Source organism: Danio rerio, chromosome 14 (genome assembly GCF_052040795.2).
Source record: "Danio rerio strain M-AB ecotype USA chromosome 14, GRCz13ab, whole genome shotgun sequence".
NCBI lineage: Eukaryota > Metazoa > Chordata > Actinopteri > Cypriniformes > Danionidae > Danio > Danio rerio.
Genome location: NC_141034.1, coordinates 17466452 through 17490193, shown reverse-complemented (window position 1 = coordinate 17490193; position 23742 = coordinate 17466452). Strand labels below are relative to the sequence as shown.

Here is a 23742-nt window from a genome sequence, read left to right as displayed (position 1 = left end):
ATAATAACTCATCATTTAGCCTTTGGTTAAATCCCTAATTTCAGAATGAACTGCTAATTACTGTGGCATATGCTTTATGTGCATGGCAGATGCCTTTCATGTCCCCCATTGCTGGGGAACACCCATAAACACTCTAATTCAGACACACATTCATTCAATATGACCAATTTAGTTTACCTAATTCACCTGTACCACATATCCTACTACAGCCTATATGTTATAACTGTGATATAAAAAAGGCCTAGGCCTAATAAGAGTTGATTGGGGGAAAAAACAGCCTAATTCAGTTATCTATAATTTCATTGGTAATGCATGAAGTAACTCTCCCTGTGTTTACTTGGGTTTCCTCCGGCTGCTCCGGTTTCCCCCACAGTCCAAAGACATGCGATTGAGGTGAATTGAGTAGGCTAATTTGTCAGTAGTGTATGAGTATGAATGAGTGTGTATGGATGTTTCTCAGAGATGGATTGCAGCTGGAAGGGCATCTGCTGTGTAAAACATGTGCTGGATAAATTGCCGGTTAATTCCGCTGTGGTAATCCTGGATTAATAAAGGGATTAAGCCGAAAAGAAAATGAATGAATGCATGAAGTAACATAATTATAAAGCAGTTTCATTCATTCTGGTAGAGTCATGGTCAAAAAGGAAGATGAGATGGTTAGGGATAGTGATGATTGGAGAAGCAGGAATGAGCCGGAATAGTGACAGTATATTTCCGTACTGCCTGCTGTAGATGGACATGAGCTGAGAGAAGCAAGCTAATGTTTTAAACTGGTTTACTTCTTGTCTCCTAGGAAGAACCTATTCTATTGAATTAGGATTTTTTTTTTTAAATGATCATCAGATATTTATATTCGTGCATGAATTTATTATTTTCGTTTGCTCACAATTTGTGCTCACTTGTGCTGCAAAAAAATATTATTTGTAAATTAATATTAAAAATAATATTAGCTTATTTAGAGGTCTCTCGACCCCAGTTGCTCCATATTTACCAAAATAGTCTTGTTTGTGTGTCAAAATAGTCTTGTGGGGTGACTGGTGATTTCATTATTTTTAATTCAATATTCAATATTTTACTAATAGAAGCAGGCAAGCAGTACCATCAAAACTTTCATTGGTACAATCCAGCTCAAATAAAGCACACAAACAAGACTATTTTGGTAAATATGGAGCAACTGAGGTCGAGATTTCTGATTGAGCTAATATTATTTTTAGGCCTAGATTTCTGTCAATATAAATGTTTGAACTAAATGCACCACTGCCCTGCCCTGCTCCTCTATGTAATGGGGACAAAAAAATCTCGATGAGACGTCTCTCTTAAGGGCGTCATACACCAGATACGCCGCTCAGCGCCACCACACACAGCGCGCATATGACAGTTGCAGGGCCGGAGTGGGACTCCTTTCTAGCCTTAGAGCGGCCCACCTCAGTTCACAACTGACTAAAATAACGTCATTTCCAATTCAGTTTCTATTTACACTATAACGTCTTTTTCAAGGACACAGCTGCTTTAGAGCTTGAAGGCTTTTTATAAATATGAGAACGTTCAAGGTTACAGAAGTAACCCTTCGTTTCCCGAGGAGGGGAACGGAAGTGCCATAGAGTGGATTGATTGAAATCCACGAAATGGGAGATTTGGATCAGAAGCTGCTTGTCTGGAGAGTATTGAACGGGCCAATGAATGAAAATGAATTGGCAGCGCAAGCTTGCGCAGGTGTGCTGCATCGCCAATTATCCCAGCATATAAGCACACCTGAAGCGAGCAAACGCCATCCTTTTAAGCTGAAGAGACTTTCAAACAGCTAAGGGACAGTCATTATGGCAACGGAGTATGGAACTTCCGTTCCCCTCCTCGGGGAACGAAGGGTTACTTCTGTAACCTCGAACGTTCCCCTTCGGTTGGGGAACTTCAATGCCATAGAGTGGATTGATTGAAATCCACGAAATGGGAGAAGTATGGAAAGCGCCATAATGACTGCACCTTACCAACGCCCCTGATGAGGGGATAGTCAAGCAAGCGCACCCACATCATGGGAGGCGCGGTCCTCCAACGTGTCCCTGGCCCTAATTTATCCTACTTCAACAGAAGTCTACAGATTTAGATATATTTTTTGGGAAGTCGTGAGCATCTAGATAATTCTAGGAAAATACGACAGTACGTTGGGAAGCGTGCAATCCCGATAGGGAGGACGCTGCGGAGGCCATGCGTTACCCAAGGGGGGATAGATGGCAGTACTTACATATGGACTAGCCCTAAAAAGGGGGAGTATGCATAGCAAAAGAGTGGTTAGCGGAGAGGGAAGACACGGGTCCGCCCAGGGGGGTCTCTTAACCGTGGCGGAATAAGCATATGGGATCGCCTAGTGGGGATTACGCATAGCAGGCACCTATACCCAAAACGCGGGCTGACCAGCGGGCAGACCTACAACGTAGTGGGCCAGCAAGTGACTCTTCCGCTGAGTCAGTGCTGGGGGCCACGGAGGAATCTGCAGGGCTCACCTGACGGGGAACTTTACTGACAGATAAAAGGGCGCACGTATCTCTGTGTTAGGGAAAATGGTGCAGCAGGCGTGTCTCAACACCCTACCGAGTTGTTTCCTCAATCACCAAAGGGTTACCTAATACCCGAGGAAACCGGCTCCACTCGCAGATTGTAAAACCTTGCAAATGTGTTGGGTGTCGCCCAGCCCGCAGCTCTACAGATGTCTGTTAGAGTGGCGCAGCGTGCACGCGCCCAGGAGGATGCAACGCTCCGAGTGGAGTGTGCACGCACTCCCGGGGGACACGGCTGACCTCGACTCGAATAAGCGAGTGAAATGGCATCCACAATCTAGTGGGATAATCTTTGTTTCGATACGGCACTTCCCTGCAGCCGACCGCCATAACAGACAAAGAGCTGCTCAGATGATCTAAAATTCTGAGTACGGTCCACATAAATGCGCGGAGCGCGAACTGGACAAAGTAAAGAAAGGGCTGGGTCTGCCTCCTCCGGGGGCAGCGCTTGCAGGTTCACTACCTGATCTCTAAAGGGGGTGGTAGGAACCTTGGGCACATAACCCGGACGGGGTCTCAGGATGACGTGAGAGTAATCCGGCCCGAATTCCAGGCTCGAGTCACTGACTGAAAATGCCTCCAGGTCCCCGACCCTCTTGATGGAGGCCAACGCAACCAGCAGAGCTGTCTTCAGGGACAGAAATCTTAGAGATACTGATTCGAGTGGCTCAAAGGGATCGGCTCGCAAACTTGTGAGAACGAGGGCGAGATCCCAAGAGGGCATGAGAGGGGGGCGAGATGGATTAATTCGCCTAGCACCCCTAAAGAACCGGATGATGAGGTTATGCTTTCCCACGGTGCCGCCAGCTACCGCGTTATGATAAGCAGAGATGGCGGCCACGTAAACCTTGAGAGTGGAGGGCGACAGCCTGCTGTCCAACTTCTCTTGAAGGAAAGAAAGCACAACCCTAATCTGGCAGTTTCGGGGGTCTTTTCTGCGAGAGACGCACCATTCAGTGAATAGACTCCACTTCAGGGCGTAGGCGCGCCTCATGGAGGGGGCTCTAGCCTGAGTGATGGTATTAACCACCGCAGTCCCGCAGTCGGTAGGTTACCTAAGTCTTCCTCACGTCTAAGGACCACACGTGGAGGTTCCAAAGATCGGGGCGAGGGTGCCCTGTCCCTGAGAGAGTAGGTCCTCTCTCAAAGGGATTCGCCAGGGGAGGGCCGTCGCGAGGAGTGAGAGCTCTGATATCCAAGTCCGGTTGGGCCAAAGGGGTGCAACTAGCAGAACCTGTTCCTCGTCCTCCCTGACCTTGCACAGTAACTGCGCGAGCAGGCTCACTGGGGGAAACGCATACTTGCGCATGCCCCGAGGCCAGCTGTGGGCCAGTGCATCCGTGCCGAGAGAGCCCTCGGTCAGGGAAAAATACAACTGGCAATGAGCGTTCTCGGGGGAAGCAAACAGATCGATCTGGGCCTCCCCGAATCGCGCCCATATCAGCTGAACAGACTCGGGGTGGAGTCTCCATTCTCCAGAGTGTAACAGCTGTCGTGAGAGCGCATCGGCTGCACGATTGAGCGTGCCTGGAATGTGAATGGTGCGCAGCGATTTCAGTCGCGGGTGACTCCAGAGGAGCAGACAGTGGGCAAGCTGAGACATGCGGCAAGAGCACATATCCCCCCATGCGGTTGATATACGCCGCCGCCGCCGTACTGTCCGTCCTGACCAGCACGTGTTGCCGCTCCAGCACCGGTAAAAATCGGTAGAGAGCGAGGAACACTGCCAACAGCTTTAGGCGATTGATATGCCAATGCAACTGGGTGCCTTTCTACAGGCCCGCAGCCGCATGCCCACGACACACGGCCCCCCAACCCGTGCTGGAAGCTTCTGTTGAAACAACAATATGGCTGGACGCCTGTCCTAGAGGCACACCGGCCTGTAGGAACGAGGGGTCGTTCCAAGGGCTGAGGGCGCGGTGACACAGCGCAGTAACAGAGACCCGGTGTGTGCCCGCATGCCATCTTAGGACCCGATCGTGAAGCCAGTGCTGAAGTGGTCTCATATGGAGCAATCTGAGCGGCGTGACGGCGGCTGCGGATGCCATATGCCCCAGGAGCCTCTGAAAGAACTTCAGTGGGACCACTAGTTTGCTGTCGAGCTCCCTCAGACAGTTCAGCAACAGGCGAGCGCGTTCCTCGGAGAGGTACGCTACCATGGTTATCGAGTCCAGCTCCATCCCGAGAAAAGAGATCCTCTGCACGGGGGCGAGTTTGCTCTTTTCTTGGTTGACCTGAAGCCCCAGTAGGCGGAGATGCCGAAGCACCTAGTCCCTGTGCACAATCAATTGCTCCCGCGAGTGGGCTAAAATCAGCCAGTCTTCGAGATAATTGAGTATGCGGATGCCCGCAAGCCGAAGGGGCGCTAAGGCACCCTCCGCGAGTTTGGTGAAGACCCACGGAGACAGAGAGAGCCCGAAGGGGAGGACCTTGTACTGCCATGCTAGACCCTCGAACGAAAACCGCAGAAATTGGCGGTGGCGTGGAAGAATGGAGACATGGAAATACGTGTCCTTCAGGTCTATGGCTGCAAACCAATCCCGAGGACGAACGCATTGGAGAATGCGCCTCTGCGTGAGCATTCTGAACGGCAGCTTGTGCAGACAGCGGTTCAAAACGCGCAGATCTAGGATTGGTTGTGACCCACCGCTCTTTTTGGGTACGATGAAGTATGGGCTGTAAAACCCACTTTCCATCTCGGCTGGAGGAACTGGCTCAATTGCACCCTTCGCCAGGAGGGCAGCAATCTCCTCTCGCAAGACAGGGGCGGACAGGGGGTTGACCCTGGAGAAATACACGCCCGTGAACTTGGAGGGCCGTTTCGCGAACTGAATCGCGTAACTGAGTCTGATTGTGCGTATGAGCCACCGCGAGGGGCTGGCCCGCGCTAACCAGGCAGGCAGAGCCCTCGCTAACGGAGTCATAGCTACAATCGCTGACGTACCAGCGGTGGGGCAGCGCGGAGTGGGTGTGCTGATCCGGGAAGCACGAGGGTACCGCGGAAGAGCTGGAGGAGAGTGATTCGCTCTGGCTCCGCACCCTGACTCCGGAGAGGGGGCTGGGGGGCTGAGGGAAGGGAGACCGTCCCCCCAGCACTCGTGAGCCACTGGCGAAGCACGTAGAATCTGCGAGCCGGAAGGCAGCACCTCCCGGACTGGCAGAATTCATGCTGTCACATCCGGGGAAGGGGAAAAGTGCTCTTTGATTGATGTTTTGGTGGCACTGAAAAGTACCGTTGTAATTAGGGCCCCGCCCTCAAGCGGGGAAAGAGCAAGTTTCCCGTTCTCAGGATGGCCTGTCTCAGGGACGCTTCGCGGTCTGTTTGCCGGACTTAACGGCACCCTGGGCAGGGGGAGCTGCCTGCTTTCTAGGTGTACGCCGCGCCCGCTTGGCCGGAGGCGCAGGCGGGGGCGGGGCAGCACTCGTTGGCGGGCGCCCTCGGCGAGGAACAGCGGAGGTGGATGGCTCGGCGGGCGGAGCGGGCTTACGGCCACGCCGATAGATGACATTGCCCATCGCATCCGACTGCTCTTTCACCATCTTGAATTCCTGGGTAAATTCACCGACGGTGTCGCCGAACAAGCCAGCCTGGGATATGGGCGAGTCAAGAAAGCGAACTTTGTCAACATCGCGCATATCGGCCAGGTTTAGCCAGAGGTGGCGTTCCTGAACCACAAGTGTGGACATCGTCCTCCCCAGCGCACACGCGGCGGACTTAGTAGAGGCGATAGCGCCCCACTGACGGGATCGCCTGATACCCCCTGGCAGCTCCGCCGTCAAGGGTGGTGAGGGCGGAGGGACACGCAGCACGGGCAGAGAAAGGTGCCCTCCAGAACTGCGTGAGCCTACTGTGCACTTCCGGGAAGAAGGGGACGAGAGGCTTCGAAGGCTTCGCCTTCTGGTCCTCTACGTAGCACCCATCTAGTCGGTCCGGCCGCGGAGCTGGGGGATAAACCAGCTCCAACCCCACGGCCGAAGCAGCTCGGGAAAGCATGGTTAACATGTCCGCTTCAGGATCCGATTTGACGGCGCTCACCTGCCCAGAGGGGGCGAGCGGGTCCGGATCTTCGTCGGACAGTGAAAGCACACCCTCCGATGCCATGGAGGACATCTGATCTCCGGTGTCAGCGAGCGTGAGAGCTACCATCTGGTTAGACGGATCACTCCCACTACCCGAAGCTTGGATGGAGTGTCGTGAGGAGCGAGAGGTCCGCGAGCCCGTGGGCGGCGGATTATTTCCCACTGGAACCCTCAGATCTGCCCGAGCGCCCGCTGCTTTTTTAGAACAGAAGGTAACTGGGGTGGCTCGCTCTCTTACGAAAGTTAGCCGCGATCTTAGCTGTGCAATGGTCATGGCATGGCATGGTCATGGCATCTTAATGATGCCAGGAAACCCCCGCATCCAGAAACGCACAGTCGGAGCGCCATCCTGAAAAGGACGTGCTGCACGACTGTGTTGCTCTTTTAGGAAAGTTGCAACAATACGCTCGCTCTGGAGGACCGGACCCAAAGAACCGCAGGCAAGGGAGAAACCCAGCTCGACCGTCTGCCGCCGCGAAAACCCACTCTGGACCGGGAGACACTCGCTCGCTCTGAAGTGCTGAACAGCAAGAGGAACCCTCATCGACTCACTCAGAAAGGATCTGAAGTGAAAAAGATGGCGTTTGCTCGCTTCAGGTGTGCTTATATGCTGGGATAATTGGCGATGCAGCACACCTGCACAAGCTTACGCTGCCAATTCATTTTCATTCATTGGCCCGTTCAATACTCTCCAGACAAGCAGCTTCTGATCCGAATCTCCCATTTCGTGGATTTCAATCAATCCACTCTATGGCACTGAAGTTCCCCAACCGAAGGGGAACATAAATTCTTTGGAGATATCCAGTCGTCACACAAAAAAATAAAATATGTACCTCTACATAAGTAACTCAAACAGTATTATACGTCTTATCACTAAAATAAAAATAAGTGATGTTTGTAAACAAATTTCGGGAGGAGCATGCGCAGAAGTTTCAGTATCGAATACGTCATTGACAATTATCCCATCATCAAATCAGTTTCTGAGCAACGCCTATATATACCAAAGCTGTCTTACCTGCAGCATCTCACGACTTTAGCATCCCTCCACCACCCCGTCACCTCACCTCTTGCATTGCATTCCCGGGGGAAGCGCTCTGGGGCCGGGCTAGATACTTCGCTCGAATCCCAACTCCTCTTTGTTTCCTTATAAGGGGAATAACTCGAGTTGGGGTGTCTCCTCGAGCTCAGAGCCCTCCCCCCGGACAGCACGCCAAATATGCTTTATACTTAAACGAATGCAAGTGTGAACTCGTGAAATACATATTTAATATTTTACCGGTGAGGTTCGATCTTGGGTCTCGACATCGTAACGCAACATGCTAACCACTAGACCACAATGGCGCTGTCAAATTAAAACAGATAAAGATCAAGTATTGCACTGTTACCTGCTGCTATTGATGTCTACTTTTTTTATCTGATTCTTTTTCTCCCCTTTTTAGATTTCTGATCAAGTTATGTCAGATTTATTAATGTAGCGAATTATTTGATTTTCATTGAGCAGGTGTAATATTCATTAAAATTAATTAATATTCACTAAGGTCCCGCTGTTTGGGGTGGAATGAGATACCTCATCATTAACCTGCAGGCTACATTTTGCTCACAGGGCTGCGAGAAAATAAATAAAAAGTGCGGAGCTGCGGCCAAATAATTAATAAAAAGAGTGAGGCTATGGTCAAATAAATAAATAAATGGAAGAAGTGCGACTGCTGAGAGAGCAAGCAGCTAGAGACACCGGCCCTCACTTGCTTCCTGCTTTGCTACTGTTCGGACATCTTTGCCTACTGCTCCGCTCCTTGCACTCCTGCTTTTTTATTTTATAATCTAATTTTAACTTGAGCCTATCAGCACAGTGCTCAAACGAAACAGCTTGAAGATCAACATCGAATCTACAAACTTTCTGGAGTACAACTTTACTTTTATTTAGAGGAATTATCGTCTAAACAATCCTCCCGCTACCAGCTGCTTTCATTCCTGAGACGGGAAAACACGGCTGTGAAAATGGCTCTGGATCATATTGATTTGGAATCTCACTGCTGCACCAACTGCCATAAACTTTTACAAAAGATTGCAGTTCTTGAAACAAAGTTACTTGCGATCCAACCAGAACTGTCGAATTACACAGAACCGGTTCATCATGGAGCCTCACAGCATTCAGCCGGTAAGCCCTATAAATCTACTCCAGCTACTGTTTTGAGAACAGAAAAACAGATTGAAACTGTTGAAAATCAGCATGAACTATGGCATAAACAAGGTGCGAGACCAAAGGGTACTCGTGGGGTCAGATCACGAAGGTCATACGCTGCTGCATTAGCGTTCTCTACCCCAAATACAGCTCGGACTCAAATACAGCTTCAGAACAGATATGAAGTTTTGAGTAATATGGGTGAAGAATCCCCAAATGCAGTTAGACAGAGATCGCATGACTCAGCAATTAACTTTGCTCTGAACAGAGGCTCAAGGCCGACTAGACAGCGGCATTCTGCTCCGATCGCAACAGAGATAAGAACATTGATTGTTGGAGACTCAATAATCAAAAATTTTAGGAGCAGAGATACCATGACATACTGCTTTCCTCATGCTACAGTTTCTGATATAAATAAAGAACTTGAGAACATATTAAGGAAACATGACACTGCAAAACGGATTATCATCCATGTGGGGAAGAATGATATTCGGAAGGAGCAGTCAGAACTGCTCAAGAGAGATTTCTGTGAGCTTTTGGAAACAGTTGAAAGATTGAAAATTCAGCCGTTCAGTGGACCACTCCCTGCAAGAGGGACAAATATGTTTTCAAGGCTCCTTGGTCTAAATGCATGGCTGCAGAAAACATGTAACATGAAAAGACTGAATTTCATCGACAACTTCAATCTCTTCTGGAACCAAAGACAGCTGTTTACATCAGACGGCCTTCATCCAAACAAGCTTGGTGCAAAAGTGCTGAAAGACAACATCCTCTTCTCCCTCCATCATCCATCAGCTGTGTATGCCACTGAACTGAATGACACACACACACCTAGCAAATGTCCGGATGACCACAGGACTTCAAATCAGCTCCTGAGTGGACTTGTGGCTGACGCATCCTACAAGGACAGAGATAACACCACGCAGCCACAACAACCGCCGATAACGGACAAACTGCCGTCTGCGCCCTGCACACTGAGCTCAACACAGGCAGACTGTGATGCATCAGAACAGCATCAAGTCTCAGCACTCATTGATGATCCCCAGGAAAACAGCCAGGTAAACATATCTCAGCAGCCAGAAACCCCAGACCCACAGCCTCTGTCACCGGACACGTTCTCATTGTCATCTTGCTCGCCTCTCTTGGATTTTTCAAAAAAGATGGAGGAACTGGTGTGTGCTGGAACTAAACTCTCACACTCCATTGCTGCTAGCCCCCAGTTAGCAACCAAAAGTCAGCAAGCCACACGCCCATCTCTAAGCCCACCTGCTGCTAGCCCACCACCTGCACCTAGGAAAGGCCTCAGGTCTTTGCGACAGCGCCAGGTCCCAAAAAACACCTCATCTTTAGCTGGTGAACTTAAAAACTGCCATTGATGTGTCTCGGGGGCCTGCTTAGATAACAGTGTCTTTATCAGATGTTTACAGAACAAGCAGGAACCCAGTGTGTCTGTAGCTTTCTCTACGCAGATATGTGTCTTATTACGTGACAGAAAACCAAAGACTCTTTCAGACCGTATAGCAAATCATTCAAATCTGGTGTCTATTAAATGTATATCTAAGACTTCTGTAGTGAAAACGACTAAAACTGTTAAGTTAGCACTTCTAAACATTTGATCACTCAATAATAAGCCACTTTTAGTCAATGATTTTATCAACACAAATTGCCTTGATTTTATGCTTTTAAATGAAACTTGGCTAGATGACAGCTGTAGCGCAGCAGTTCTGAATGAAGCAGCTCCTTTAAACTTTGACTTTTTGAGTGTTTGCAGAGCTAATAGGAGAGGTGGAGGCATCGCTGCCCTGTTTAAAGATGTGTATGAATGTAAACAAGTGTCATTTGGTGACTATTTGTCCTTTGAATATCTGAGTATAGCACTAAAAGGGTCTCCACGCATCTTACTGATCATTATCTACAGACCTCCAAAATATTCTTCAGCTTTTATTGAGGATTTTACAGAGCTGTTATCAATAGTAACATCTGAATATGATTATTTTAGTATTGCTGGGGATTTTAATATTCACATTGATAATCCAGAAATCAATGCTGTAAAAGAACTGATGACTGTTTTTAACACTTTTGATCTGACTCAGCATGTTCAAGGACCCACACACAATCGTGGACACACCCATGATCTACTTATAACTAAGGGTTTACACATTTCATCGACTGTTGTTAAGGATGTGGCACTATCTGATCATTTCTGTATTTTCTTTGATATATTGATCACTCCAGCTATTAAAGACAGATCTGTCTCTGTCAAAAAGAGATGCATAAATGAGAACACTAGTGAGCAGTTTATGAAAGCCATATCGCTAGCACCAAGTATATCTGCAGACTCTGTTGATTCTCTCCTTGATTTGTTTAATTCTAAAATTGAAAATGTAATAAATGACATTGCTCCTGTTAAAGTTAGGAAGAGAACTGGCAAAGAGAGAGTCCCTTGGAGAAACTCAAGAGCAGTCCAAATGAAGAAAAGACAATGCAGGAAAGCTGAGCGTATGTGGAGAAAGACGAAACTAGTAGTCCATTATAATATCTATAAAGACAGTCTTCAGGCTTTTAATGTGGAACTAAAAACTGCTAGACAGACTTTCTTTTCAAACCTTATAAACAACAATGTAAATAATGCTCGCACACTCTTTGCAACAGTAGAGAGGCTCACAAACCCCCCCAGTCGGATTCCCAGTGAGCTACTCTCTGAAAGCAAATGTAATGAATTTGCTCATTTCTTTACTGATAAGATCAATAATATCAGAAAGGCAATCAGCTCATCCAATCAGCCAAGTTGTGTCGATATCAAACAAGCTTAACCACAACTTGAGAAGTCAGACATTATGTCTGATTTCATGGCAATTAACAGTAAAATCTTAGAAGAGATGGTGCAAATTATAAAAACATCAACCTGCAGTCTTGACACGCTCCCCACATCATTCTTCAAAACAGTGTTTATCTGTTTAGAAATGGATCTCCTAAAAGTGGTAAATGATTCACTTCTCTCAGGGATTTTTCCAAACTCACTTAAAACTGCAGTTGTTAAACCCCTCTTGAAGAAGAGCAACCTGGATAACACCCTATTGAGCAATTACAGGCCAATCTCAAATCTCCCTTTCATTGGCAAAATCATTGAAAAAGTTGTTTTTAACCAGGTTAACAAGTTCTTAAACTTCAGGGGGTGTTTAGACAATTTTCAATCTGGTTTCAGATCACATCACAGTACAGAGAGCGCTCTTATAAAGATAATCAATGATATACGTCTAAACACAGATTCAGGTAAAATAACAGTGTTGGTATTGCTCGATCTCAGTGCTGCATTTGACACTGTCGATCACAGCATACTTCTGGATAGGCTGGAAAACTGGGTTGGGCTGTCTGGGACAGTCCTCAAATGGTTCAGATCTTACCTTGAAGGGAGAGGTTACTATGTCAGTTTAGGTGATTATAGGTCGAGGTGGACACCCATGACATGTGGAGTCCCACAAGGCTCGATTCTGGCACCTCTCCTGTTCAACCTTTACATGCTCCCTCTGAGCCAAATAATGAGAAAGAATCAAATTTCCTACCACAGCTATGCTGATGACACTCAGATCTACCTAGCCTTACTGTCTAATGACTACAGCCCCATTGACACCCTCTGCCAATGCATTGATGAAATTAAAAATTGGATGTGCCAAAATTTTCTTCAGTTAAACAAAGAGAAAACTGACGTCATTGTGTTTGGGAACAGAGATGAGGTTCTCAAGGTGAATGTGTACCTTGGCTCTAAAGGTCAAACGACAAAAAATAAGGTCAAGAATCTTGGTGTGACTCTGGAGTCAGATCTGAGTTTCAACAGTCATGTCAAAGCAGTCAGTAAATCAGCATACTATCATCTCAAAAATATTGCAAGAATCAGATGCTTTGTTTCCAGTGAAGACTTAGAGAAACTTGTTCATGCTTTTATCAGCAGCAGGGTGGATTACTGTAATGGCCTCCTCACTGGCCTTCCCAAAAAGACAGTCAGACACTTGCAGCTCATCCAGAACGCTGCAGCCAGAATTCTGACCAGAAGCAGGAAATCAGAGCACATCACACCTGTCCTCAGGTTTTTACACTGGCTGCCAGTTACATTCAGAATAGATTTAAAAGTATTATTACTGGTCTATAAATCACTAAATGGCCTAGGACCTCAATACATTACAGATATGCTGACTGAATACAAACCTAACAGATCACTCAGATCTTTAGGATCATATAAACTAGAAGTTCCAAGAGTTCAGTCAAAGCAGGGTGAATCTGCCTTCAGCCACTATGCTCCTCACTGCTGTGGAATCAGCTTCCAGAAATGATCAGATGTGCTCCAACATTAGGCACATTCAAATCAAGACTGAAAACACATCTGTTTAGCTGTGCCTTTACTGAATGAGCACTGTGCTGCGTCCGACAGATCGCACTATTATGTTTTTCTTTTTCTTTTTCATTCTTTTATAACCTATTTTAACTCATTTTAATTTGTTTTTATCTGTTTTTTATAATTTTTATTGTCTGCATTTTATATCCTAAACTTGTCTTTTTTATTCCTGTTTATGTAAAGCACTTTGAATTGCCACTGTGTATGAAATGTGCTATATAAATAAACTTGCCTTGCCTTGCCTTGCCTCACTACAAAAAAAAAAAAAAAACGGACCAGCCCACCAGGAATTGTTCTGGTCCACCCGATTAGCCAATCCGAGCCTGGTTTAAAGTATTACGCTGTGTTCTTGTTCACATTGCTGCTTTTACTTTTCCCATTTTTCCCTTTTAATTGTGGAATTTAGCGTTAAGGTCAGTGCTTGATAACGGTCAATTAATTATTTATATCTTTAAACTCCAATATGATCTCACCTTTTGCATGCAGTACACTGTAACATCTCTGGATGCTGACTGATGCTGGATTTTGTGTAATAAAATTAAGTATAATTGTGTATTGTCTTAAATTTCTTTAACACGTTTAACATTCTAAATACATTTAATGTGATTCTGGCCCCTTAAAAATTTATTTACCTTAAGCAGTGCATAGTGGGAAAACAAAACAGGAAAAACTTCTGGCTAAGGAACAAGGTAAGCATGTGCTCTTAGATTAAATATATATGTACATTTTTGAGTTTAACCTTTTTTTAGAAAAAACAAATGTAGTTAAAAAAAAAGTATGCAGTGCAATGCAATTTACAATATAATTTAAATTAAAAAAAACTTGTCAAAAAAGACGACAAAATGTATGAAATTTCCTTGCTCTGTTAAACATCATTTTGGAAATATTTAAAATAGGAAAAAAAAAATTAAAGGGGGGCAACCAAATCTGACTTCATCTGTATAAAACATTTATTGTCTCAGTCGTGTAAATGATCAGTTAAAGCCTTTTTATGTTTATTCAGATCTTATTTTCTTTCAACTACAGCAATAGCTGGATGCCTTCTGTTAGATGTATGTGCGTGTGTACACTGGGTGGTCAACATCCATTCCTTAAACCCGGTCAGAGGTGAACAGGCAACATTGACGACAGTATGGTCTGCACATTGATTTATTCAATCCCATCTTCAAACAGTTTACACATTTAGGAGTGCATTTAGATTTGCGTATTTGGGTGCAATTTTGTGTCTGTGTGTGTGGTTTCTGAAATAAAACAATACCAATAGATTAAACAAAGTTCTTAAACAAATGTTCTTGAATGACAATAAATAAACATTACTGAATGGGGAATAATACAAGGTAATTCCGCTAATGGCCACTAGGCGGAGCTCTTGTACCAGTTATAACAAATAGCAGCCATGTAAACTCGCTACATGTTGTATAATCGATCAATACAACTTGCTATACATTACATAAACTGATTTCAGTATCTTTGAATACTACTTATAAATGTATAAACACCTTATAGTTTCAATTAGCATTATTTGTATAAGTATGTGCTGTAAACATTGATTTTAACAGTCTATACAGATCTATCAAGCAAACTCTTTTAGCTAAGGCATCTTAAAATACTGAGGTAGAACAAAGCAGTATATATTAGAAAGTATACATATACACACTTTTAGCTAACAATAAATAGTAATTTGAACTTACATTCTCATGAACGCACACACATCAACAAACTACCGTCTGTCTCATGGCAGCACTGGAATATTCTGAGAACCGAACATGTCTGGGCACGTCCGTAACTCCACCCACATGTGACGTCACACAGTTATCAAAATGAGAGTTCAACAGGGATTTTATACAGCCGCCCCCTAATCTACATAGGAGATTAGAAATTAAATAAACATCACTGTTCTCTCACTTTACTCGTCACTGGTATCAGTAGGCATCTCTGGTAGGACTATCAGTTTAGAAACAGGGCGACGGTAGACTCGGCTATCAATAGTTACGTCTACAACTCGAACAGTTCCATCACTGCTGGGTACAACTTTTATTCCGCCTATTGGCCAGAATGCTCGTGGCAATTGGGGGTCCATGACCATAACTACTTGTCCTACCGATGGATCTGGTGTAGAAAGATGCCATTTGGTACGTGGCTGTAAGTTCGGCAAGTAATTACGAATGAATTGTTTCCAGAACTGGTCAGCTATAATTTGGCTATGTCTCCATTTTCTCTTTGCCAGCAATTCTCCTTTGCCATAAACCACTTGAGGAAGGGAGGCGTCCCGCTGCCCCATCAGCAGAAGGTTTGGAGTAACTGGGTCCGGGTCGGATATTTCTGATGATACATAGCCGAGTGGTTTCGAATTCAGTATTCCCTCCACCTCTATGAGAACAGTGGTTAGTACTTCCTCAGTCACAATCTGATCTTTCAGAACCACTCGAAGACAAGATTTAATAGAGCGAATTTCACGCTCCCAGGCTCCTCCGAAATGAGGGGCATATGGAGGGTTGAACTGGAAGGAAATGCTCTGTTCACTCAGTTTTTCTTTGATATCTGGCTCAAGTGCAGAGAATGCTTCTTGGAGTTCTCGGCTTCCACCTCTAAAATTTGTACCCTGATCAGATATTATTTCAAAGGGTTTTCCGCGTCGTGCAATAAAACAACGTAAAGCCATAAGAAAGGAGTCAGAGTCCATACTATGCAAAAGGTCTAGGTGGATACACCTGGTGGTGAGACATTTGAAAATGATCCCCCATCGTTTCTCATGTCTTCTGCCTATCTTTTTTGTAAATGGTCTGAAGCAATCAACTCCAGTTGACCAGAAAGGAGGCTGATGCAGGCGAAGACGAGCAGCAGGAAGATCAGCCATTTTTGGGTTGACTGGCTTACTCCGCCAGGTCCTGCATTCTCTACACTGGTGTTGATATTTCTTTATGGCTTGTCTGCCTCTGATAATCCAGTAACTTCTCCTCAATTCTGCAAAGACACGTTCAGGACCGGGATGAAGCAGCCGTTTGTCGTAGTCTTGTATGATGAGTTTAGCGATTGGATGATCAGGTGCCAAGACGATAGGATGTAGGGTATCACCATCAAGTTCCTTAGCCTTACGAAGGCGACCTCCAACCCTAATTATTCCCAGGGTTTGATCATATTCCGGTGCCAGAGTACTTAACCGACTGCTAGTGTGTATTACTTTGCCATTCTGAAGTGCATGTATTTCAACAGGAAAGCTGTCCTGCTGGGCTTGTCTTAGCAGTATCAGTTCAGTATCAATACGTTGTGCAGCTGACATCGGGGGGGCTTCTGTTCCATGCACAGACTGGTAGGTTGCTTGGACTAACTCTGCCCATGTTGAGTGTTGCTCAGGATTTGGTAAAGAAGACTGAGGTACAGTTACATGAGCACAAAAGAATGACTTTCTTAATTCATTCTCTTCAACTGACTGTGAGGTGGGTTGTATTGGCCAGTGTTCTGGTGACTGCTGAAGGAAGTTAGGGCCTTGATTCCATTGACATGCTTGGGAGAGCTCATAGAGGGATTTGCCTCTTGTAATGTCATCAGCAGGATTTAGTTCAGAGTCCACATATCTCCAGTTATTGGGACTGGTTAACTCCTGTATTTCTGTTATCCGCGTGCCAACGAACACCTTGTAATGACAGGATTCCGATTTGATCCATGAAAGCACAGTGGTGGAATCTGTCCAAAGAATAGTGTTGTTGATAGGTAGAGTAAGTTCAGTGATTAGGAGTTTAGCTAGTTGGGCTCCTGTAAGGGCGCCACACAGTTCCAGTCGGGGCATTGATATTTGCTTTTTGGGTGCGACACGGGATCTGGCCATCACAAATGAGGTATAGATTCTACCATCTTCACCTTCAAGACGCAAATATGCCACTGAACCATAAGCTCGCTCCGAGGCATCACAGAATATGTGTAACTCCAGTTTGGGTTTGTTTGGTTCTGGACAGATGGGAAAATAGCATCTTGGAATGGTTATCCTAGAGAGGTACTGCAGTTCATTGGTCCACTGCTCCCATTTGTCCTGCATATCTCCTCCGATGCACTCATCCCAGCCACATTTGTTTATCCTCAAAGCTTGGACAAGGATTTTTGCTCTAGTGGTGTAGGGCAGAATATAACCAAGAGGATCATACTGAGAGGCTAGCACTCTATAAATGTTGCGCATGGTGGGCTCCTCCTTGCATATCGTGCGATTTCGAAAGCTAAGCTTGTCAGAGATGCAGTGCCAAGAGAGCCCAAGTGTAGACTCTTGCATGTCTGTTTTGTTCGCAGTCAACCATAGATCACAGCTCTCTGATCGTGCCTCAGTTGGTAAATGAGAAATCACTTCTGCGTAGTTACTGGCCCATTGTCTTATTTCGAACCCTCCAGCTGCTAGTAATGCCCTCATTTTGTCTATGAGCTGTTTGGCCTCATTTGTAGAGAGGAAGGATTGCAGACAGTTATCCACATAAAATGAGTTTAACACAGACTCTACAACCTCTTCATTTCCTTCACGATGGTCTGTGACATGACGCTGAAGGGCGTAGATGGCACAGCACGGGCTGCATGTGGTGCCAAATGGAAGAACACGCCACTCATAAATGTCGGGACTCCTTTCCTTTTCCATATTTCTCCATAAGAAACGCAGTAACTGATGATCTTCTGGAAGGAGGCGTACCTGGTGAAACATTGACCGAATGTCCCCACTGATAGCTACAGGATACTGACGGAATCTGAGGAGAACTCCGAGCAATGATGGGCTCAGCATAGGTCCTGGGAGTAACTGGTCATTCAGAGAATCTTGATTGAACTGATAAGAGCAGTTGAATACAACACGGGCTTTACTGTTGTGGTGTACAAGGTTGTGGGGAATATACCATGATTCCTCTGTAACTTTGGCCTCTTCTGGAGTGAGTTTTACTGCATAACCTGCTTGTTCAAGTTTGTGGATTTCTTTGTTGTACACTTCTGCTAGCTCTGGGTTTTGTTTCAAACGGCGCTCAGTGGCTCTTAGAAGAGCCATGACTGATTCTGGACCTACTTGCAAGACCTTTGCATTTCCTTTGCGCAGGAGAGGGGTCGCATAGCGAGAAACTCCATCTATTTCCACTCTTTTGGTTTTGGTTTCCAGCATTGTGATAGCATCTCTGTCCTGCTTGGATCGTGTCATGTCTTTCATAGGCTGAAAGGGAAGTATGTCTACTTGCCATAACCTTTCGACATGCTGAGATAGGTCTTTCGGTGGAAGATGGAACATTGAGATGTTCAGACATGTAGTCTCCAATGGTTGGTCTAGAAATGTTGTAGGACCCTGTATGGCCCAGCCCAAACTTGTACTAACTGCAATGGGACCACCTAAAGGACCCATGAGCACTGGAGCTATCGGTGCTATAAGGTGTGGGTAATCAGAGCCAATAAGCAGCATTGGCTGTACCTCTTTGAAAGGTATAATTGGAATGTCTCTCAAGTGGGCAAACTTGTGCTTCAGAGCATCCACAGGGCATGACTGCTTGGCAATGTTCAGATCTTGTGCTGTAAAGGCAGAGTGTATCTTGTAGCGGATACTTGGTTTTGCAGAAGTAGACACTTCAAAGGATACTGATGCCCCCTGGATTTCGACAACTTCTTGTCTGATTGTTCTAAGGGCAAGTGATTCATCTGTCTCTTCCAGATTGAGGTAATGTACTGCTGTGGGCAAAATGATGGTCCTTTCTGACCCGTCGTCCAGAATAGCATATGTGTCCAGAACTCTCCCTTTGTTATGTAATCTGACCTGAACCACTTTCAACATGACTCTGCCAGAGTGAGTAATCTGATCGAGGTAGACTTTGCGGGGTACTGTATTGACGGTAAGAACACTCTTGTTGATGCTGGATGCAGTATCGTGTAGAATTGGTAAGTGCTGCTCACCACAACTGGAACAGGGTTTTTTCAAAGTACACTTTGCAGGCTCATGCCCTCTACCACACTTCCAACATCGGTCATTGTCCTTTATCCATGCAATTCTTTGGGCTACATTTAATTTGACAAATTCAGAACAGGAATTGAGGTAATGCTCCTGACATTTGCAGAAGGGGCAATATGGCTTAAAACTCTCACGTTTCTTAACCTTGGTCTGTTCTTTGTTTGGCTGGAGCGATGAGGTGGTGGAGGGACCTGCAGTAGCGTGATTTATGCCATAGTAGATTGTGGAATGCACCTTTGGTGGCTTTGTGGGTTTCAGCTCTCTGACATCAATATGGGGTTTATCTGTACAGTACAGTTCAGCTGTTCGCCTCGATATCTGCAGTGCTTGTGATTTGTTCTCCAGCCACTCTGCAAACTGAGGAAGAGTGTAAGTTCTGTCAGACCCATTTTGGAGAATGCCTCTGGACATACAGTACTCAACAAAGCTATCTCTATAAGAGGGTGGTAGCTTGGTGAGTAATCTTTCAACGTGTGAGCCACACAGAAGCTCGACTCTGGATGACCCCTCTAATGTATTTAGGAGACCAACAAGAGTGCTAACAGATAAAGCAAAATCCTCAAACCCTTGAGCGTCACCTGGTCTCAGGGAAGGTGTACGGAGGATGCTACCAATTTCTCCCTGTACCAGTTGTCGGGGCTGACCATATCGCTGCTGTAATGCTTGCATAGCTCGACTGTAAGGCATGGGATCATACATATATCGTTTAGCTATTTGGAAGGCAGCTGGCAATTTAAGATGATCAAGTAGCACTTGAAATTTGTAGTCCTCGGTCAGATGAAGGTGGGGGCCAAGTACACTATTAAGTCCTTTTTTAAGCAGAGCAAAATCACTTTCCTTTCCAGTGGTGAAATTGATAAGCTTAGGTTTGGGTATTCCATATGAGGAAGCAATAGCCATTTCCATCATACTTGGAGCTTGAACTGCTGGCGGTACAGTAGAAGAAAATGGTGTTGCATATGACGGTTGCTGAGATATAGATTCTGGGGGTCTGTTAGGCAGATAGTTCCCAGTGTATTGATCTGAATAGTGTACAGATCGCAGTGGAGGTGGCTCTGAGAAATGAGGCATCACAGGCGATGCTAGAGTCAATGACTGAGGTTCCACATAATTAGTATTAACAGCATGGCTTGGCACAGTAGTCATAGAAGGTACATGAACTGATGGATAGCTAGGTGCAGCTCGGTACACAGTGGGTGTAGGTGGTGTCATCGAAGTTATGCTATGATGTACAATGGACTGCACTTGTGGCGGATATGCCTGATGAAAATCACTAGGCTGTTGATAAACATATGGAGGATGCATTACACCTGCTGGAGCAGATCCTGGTCGTGTCTCACGCTGCTGTACATGATGCTCAATAGGGAGAGAGGCTGTACGAGACAATGGCTGTAATGTCTGTGGTAGTAACCCTTGGGTCATCTGTACTGGAGGCAGACTATGTGGCTGAGGTAAGTTTGTGGTGGGTAAGCATGCTGGTATAACTGGAGAATAATACTTTGGTTTTTCAATGTTTCCTGAGCTCAGATGACCCGAACAGAGAAGAGGCAAACTGACACTACGTTGCTGGATGGACTGCTGCTGACTACTTGGATGAGGGACTGACCTGTGATGTCCAGTACCTGTGGCAGAAACATAGCTTAAGTCCTGATGCATACATGGTGAACCTTTGCTTTGCTGAATAGACATTTTAAACGTGCTTTGTAATTCTCTGAGTTGCTCTTGTACATTCCAAACACTCTCTTCCACTTTACGTAGCCTTGTAGTCTCAGTATCAGGTCTATAAGGGGTAGAAGTTCCATATTCCACATCTGGATCAGTGATAGTCTCACTAACATGCATATGCTGCAAATCCTCTTGCAAAGGGGGTGAAACTAAATGCTGTGGCTGGGAAGTCAGTACAAAGTCATCCAGATGTCCAGGAATTCTCCGAATCCTGCTAGGACGAAGACTCTGTTGATTTTCATTGAAATCCCTTGATGTTGCCATAAGGATAGATGTTGACTCCGGCTCGAAGGACCACTTTGTTAGATGTATGTGCGTGTGTACACTGGGTGGTCAACATCCATTCCTTAAACCCGGTCAGAGGTGAACAGGCAACATTGACGACAGTATGGTCTGCACATTGATTTATTCAATCCCATCTTCAAACAGTTTACACATTTAGGAGTGCATTTAGATTTGCGTATTTGGGTGCAATTTTGTGTCTGTGTGTGTGGTTTCTGTAATAAAACAATACCAATAGATTAAACACAGTTCTTAAACAAATGTTCTTGAATGACAATAAATAAACATTACTGAATGGGGAATAATACAAGGTAATTCCGCTAATGGCCACTAGGCGGAGCTCTTGTACCAGTTATAACAAATAGCAGCCATGTAAACTCGCTACATGTTGTATAATCGATCAATACAACTTGCTATACATTACATAAACTGATTTCAGTATCTTTGAATACTACTTATAAATGTATAAACACCTTATAGTTTCAATTAGCATTATTTGTATAAGTATGTGCTGTAAACATTGATTTTAACAGTCTATACAGATCTATCAAGCAAACTCTTTTAGCTAAGGCATCTTAAAATACTGAGGTAGAACAAAGCAGTATATATTAGAAAGTATACATATACACACTTTTAGCTAACAATAAATAGTAATTTGAACTTACATTCTCATGAACGCACACACATCAACAAACTACCGTCTGTCTCATGGCAGCACTGGAATATTCTGAGAACCGAACATGTCTGGGCACGTCCGTAACTCCACCCACATGTGACGTCACACAGTTATCAAAATGAGAGTTCAACAGGGATTTTATACACCTTCAACCATATTAAGGATTTCTTGGACTGTTCTACTACTTTTGTGAGGCATATATGGAATTTCTGCTCAAGTGCGAATGAAACAGGCATTACATGCATTTAAAGAGCTACAATGCCCACATCAACCTATTTTGAGGAAAACTAAAAAAAATCTCCCTCTAAAGAAATTTGAAGTAAACATATTTATAGCATATAGATCTTTACTTTTTTATTTTTTGTATTAATTTTGATACAACTGTTATTATATTAAGAAAAAGCTTATTGAATATGAATATTTTGGGAGGTATTGAATTTAGAAATTCCAGTATCTTGACAACACCACACCTCTGTTAATCACTCTGTCCAAATAAACATGTGTGTAGCTTTGTATTGGATAACAACTCGGTCTATCAAATAAATCATTCAGATTTGAAGACATGGAGAAAATTTAACTTTCAAAAAACAAACGGAAACTGCAAATCGGGAGAGGAGATAGGAGGCTCAAGAGGGCTGTCCCTTGGGGCTAAGCCCCTATCCCTTTTGACCCGAGCAACGCCCCTGCTTGAGATCACATGCAATTAGGGTATAACAATTATCTTAGGTCCATTTTGACCAATTGTACACCACAAAACCTACCGGCAGACAACCGCACTCCCCGCACAAACAGATGCATGCACACACAGATTCTCTCACACACACACACACAAACAACTTCTTTAACTTTTATGCATAATGTCTTGCTAAAAACATTTTACACCTATGCAAGTACCTTTAACATTAAATAATAAACCTTTACTTTAAGAAAAATCACTGTTGGCTACTGATTACACTTTTATAAAATACTGCATACTGATGTAAGAACAGCTGGACATTCACAAATGAGGTGATGAATGATGAGGTTATTTCTTCACGCAAAAGATTAGAATTAAAATTAGATTTTTTATTTTCGAGCTTTAGTATAGGTGGGTATTTTTTGACAAACAGTATAAACAGAATTTTAAAATCACTCAAGGGTTTAACTTTAATGATTATAACTTAAACACACAAAATAAATTGGCCTAATTGGTTATACCAATAATTATTTAAAATAACTGGAATTAATTCATTAAAATAATAAAAAATTTTAATCAGATGCCGAAGAAACCAGCTTGTGAAAATGATGACATCAATAAAGTCATCAGTGCTGCAAAGGAAGAGATTGTTACAAAACATAGCGTTCCCCTCAGAAAAGTTGTGGGCAGATTTAAGCCATCAGCTGAACAACCAAATGGCACCAAAGCATGTTTACACTTTTGTCAAGACAAATAGGCATGATATCTGGCAAATCCATGAGCTTTGCGCAGTCACAAATGTCCAAGATCAGGATCCAAACCCTGACAGCTCACAAGAAAGCTCAGCAGATTTACATTCACAAGAGTCAATGGGAGACAATCATCTGCAAAGTCAATTGTAACGAAGGGTCTGACACAGAGGGATCCATTTGCAGTTTTTTTTTTTTAAGCAGAGTTTAATGAGCACACAGTATGCACTAGTGTGCGAACTCACATCAATCACAGTGGTATTGGGTCAATAGGCAAGCAGCTGGCATACACAGGGTGATATTGCAGGTATGGGTCAGAGGCAGGCAGCTAGGATCAATGTCAATATTCAGGCTGGGTTCAAGACCAGCAAGGCAAGGCAAGGCAAGGCAGAGGGACAGTCTGGGTTAGCAACAGGGAGATCATACAATGATGAGAACCGCTCAGTAATGTCAGCAGGAGCAGAACAAGACTTCGTA

The 23742-nt window shown here is 44.7% G+C and overlaps 2 protein-coding genes across 3 annotated transcripts in view; both read right to left on the bottom strand.

Moving 5' to 3' along the window:
- Positions 1 to 23742, bottom strand: part of immt (inner membrane protein, mitochondrial (mitofilin)) — a 905839-nt gene that overhangs the window by 757405 nt on the left and 124692 nt on the right. The window lies entirely within an intron of this gene.
- On the bottom strand, positions 14338 to 21893 carry LOC147840804 (uncharacterized). Of its 2 annotated transcripts, XM_087281243.2 has the most exons (3): positions 21830 to 21893; positions 20349 to 21379; positions 14338 to 17992 (listed from the first exon to the last, which is right to left on the bottom strand). In XM_087281243.2, exon 3 carries the CDS (start codon positions 17958 to 17960, stop codon positions 15111 to 15113), a length of 2850 nt encoding a protein of 949 aa, XP_087137369.1. In that variant the 5' UTR covers positions 17961 to 17992; positions 20349 to 21379; positions 21830 to 21893; the 3' UTR covers positions 14338 to 15110. The 2 variants fall into 2 exon arrangements, with proteins under 2 accessions (XP_087137369.1, XP_087137368.1); XM_087281242.2 differs by having other exon boundaries at positions 14338 to 21379.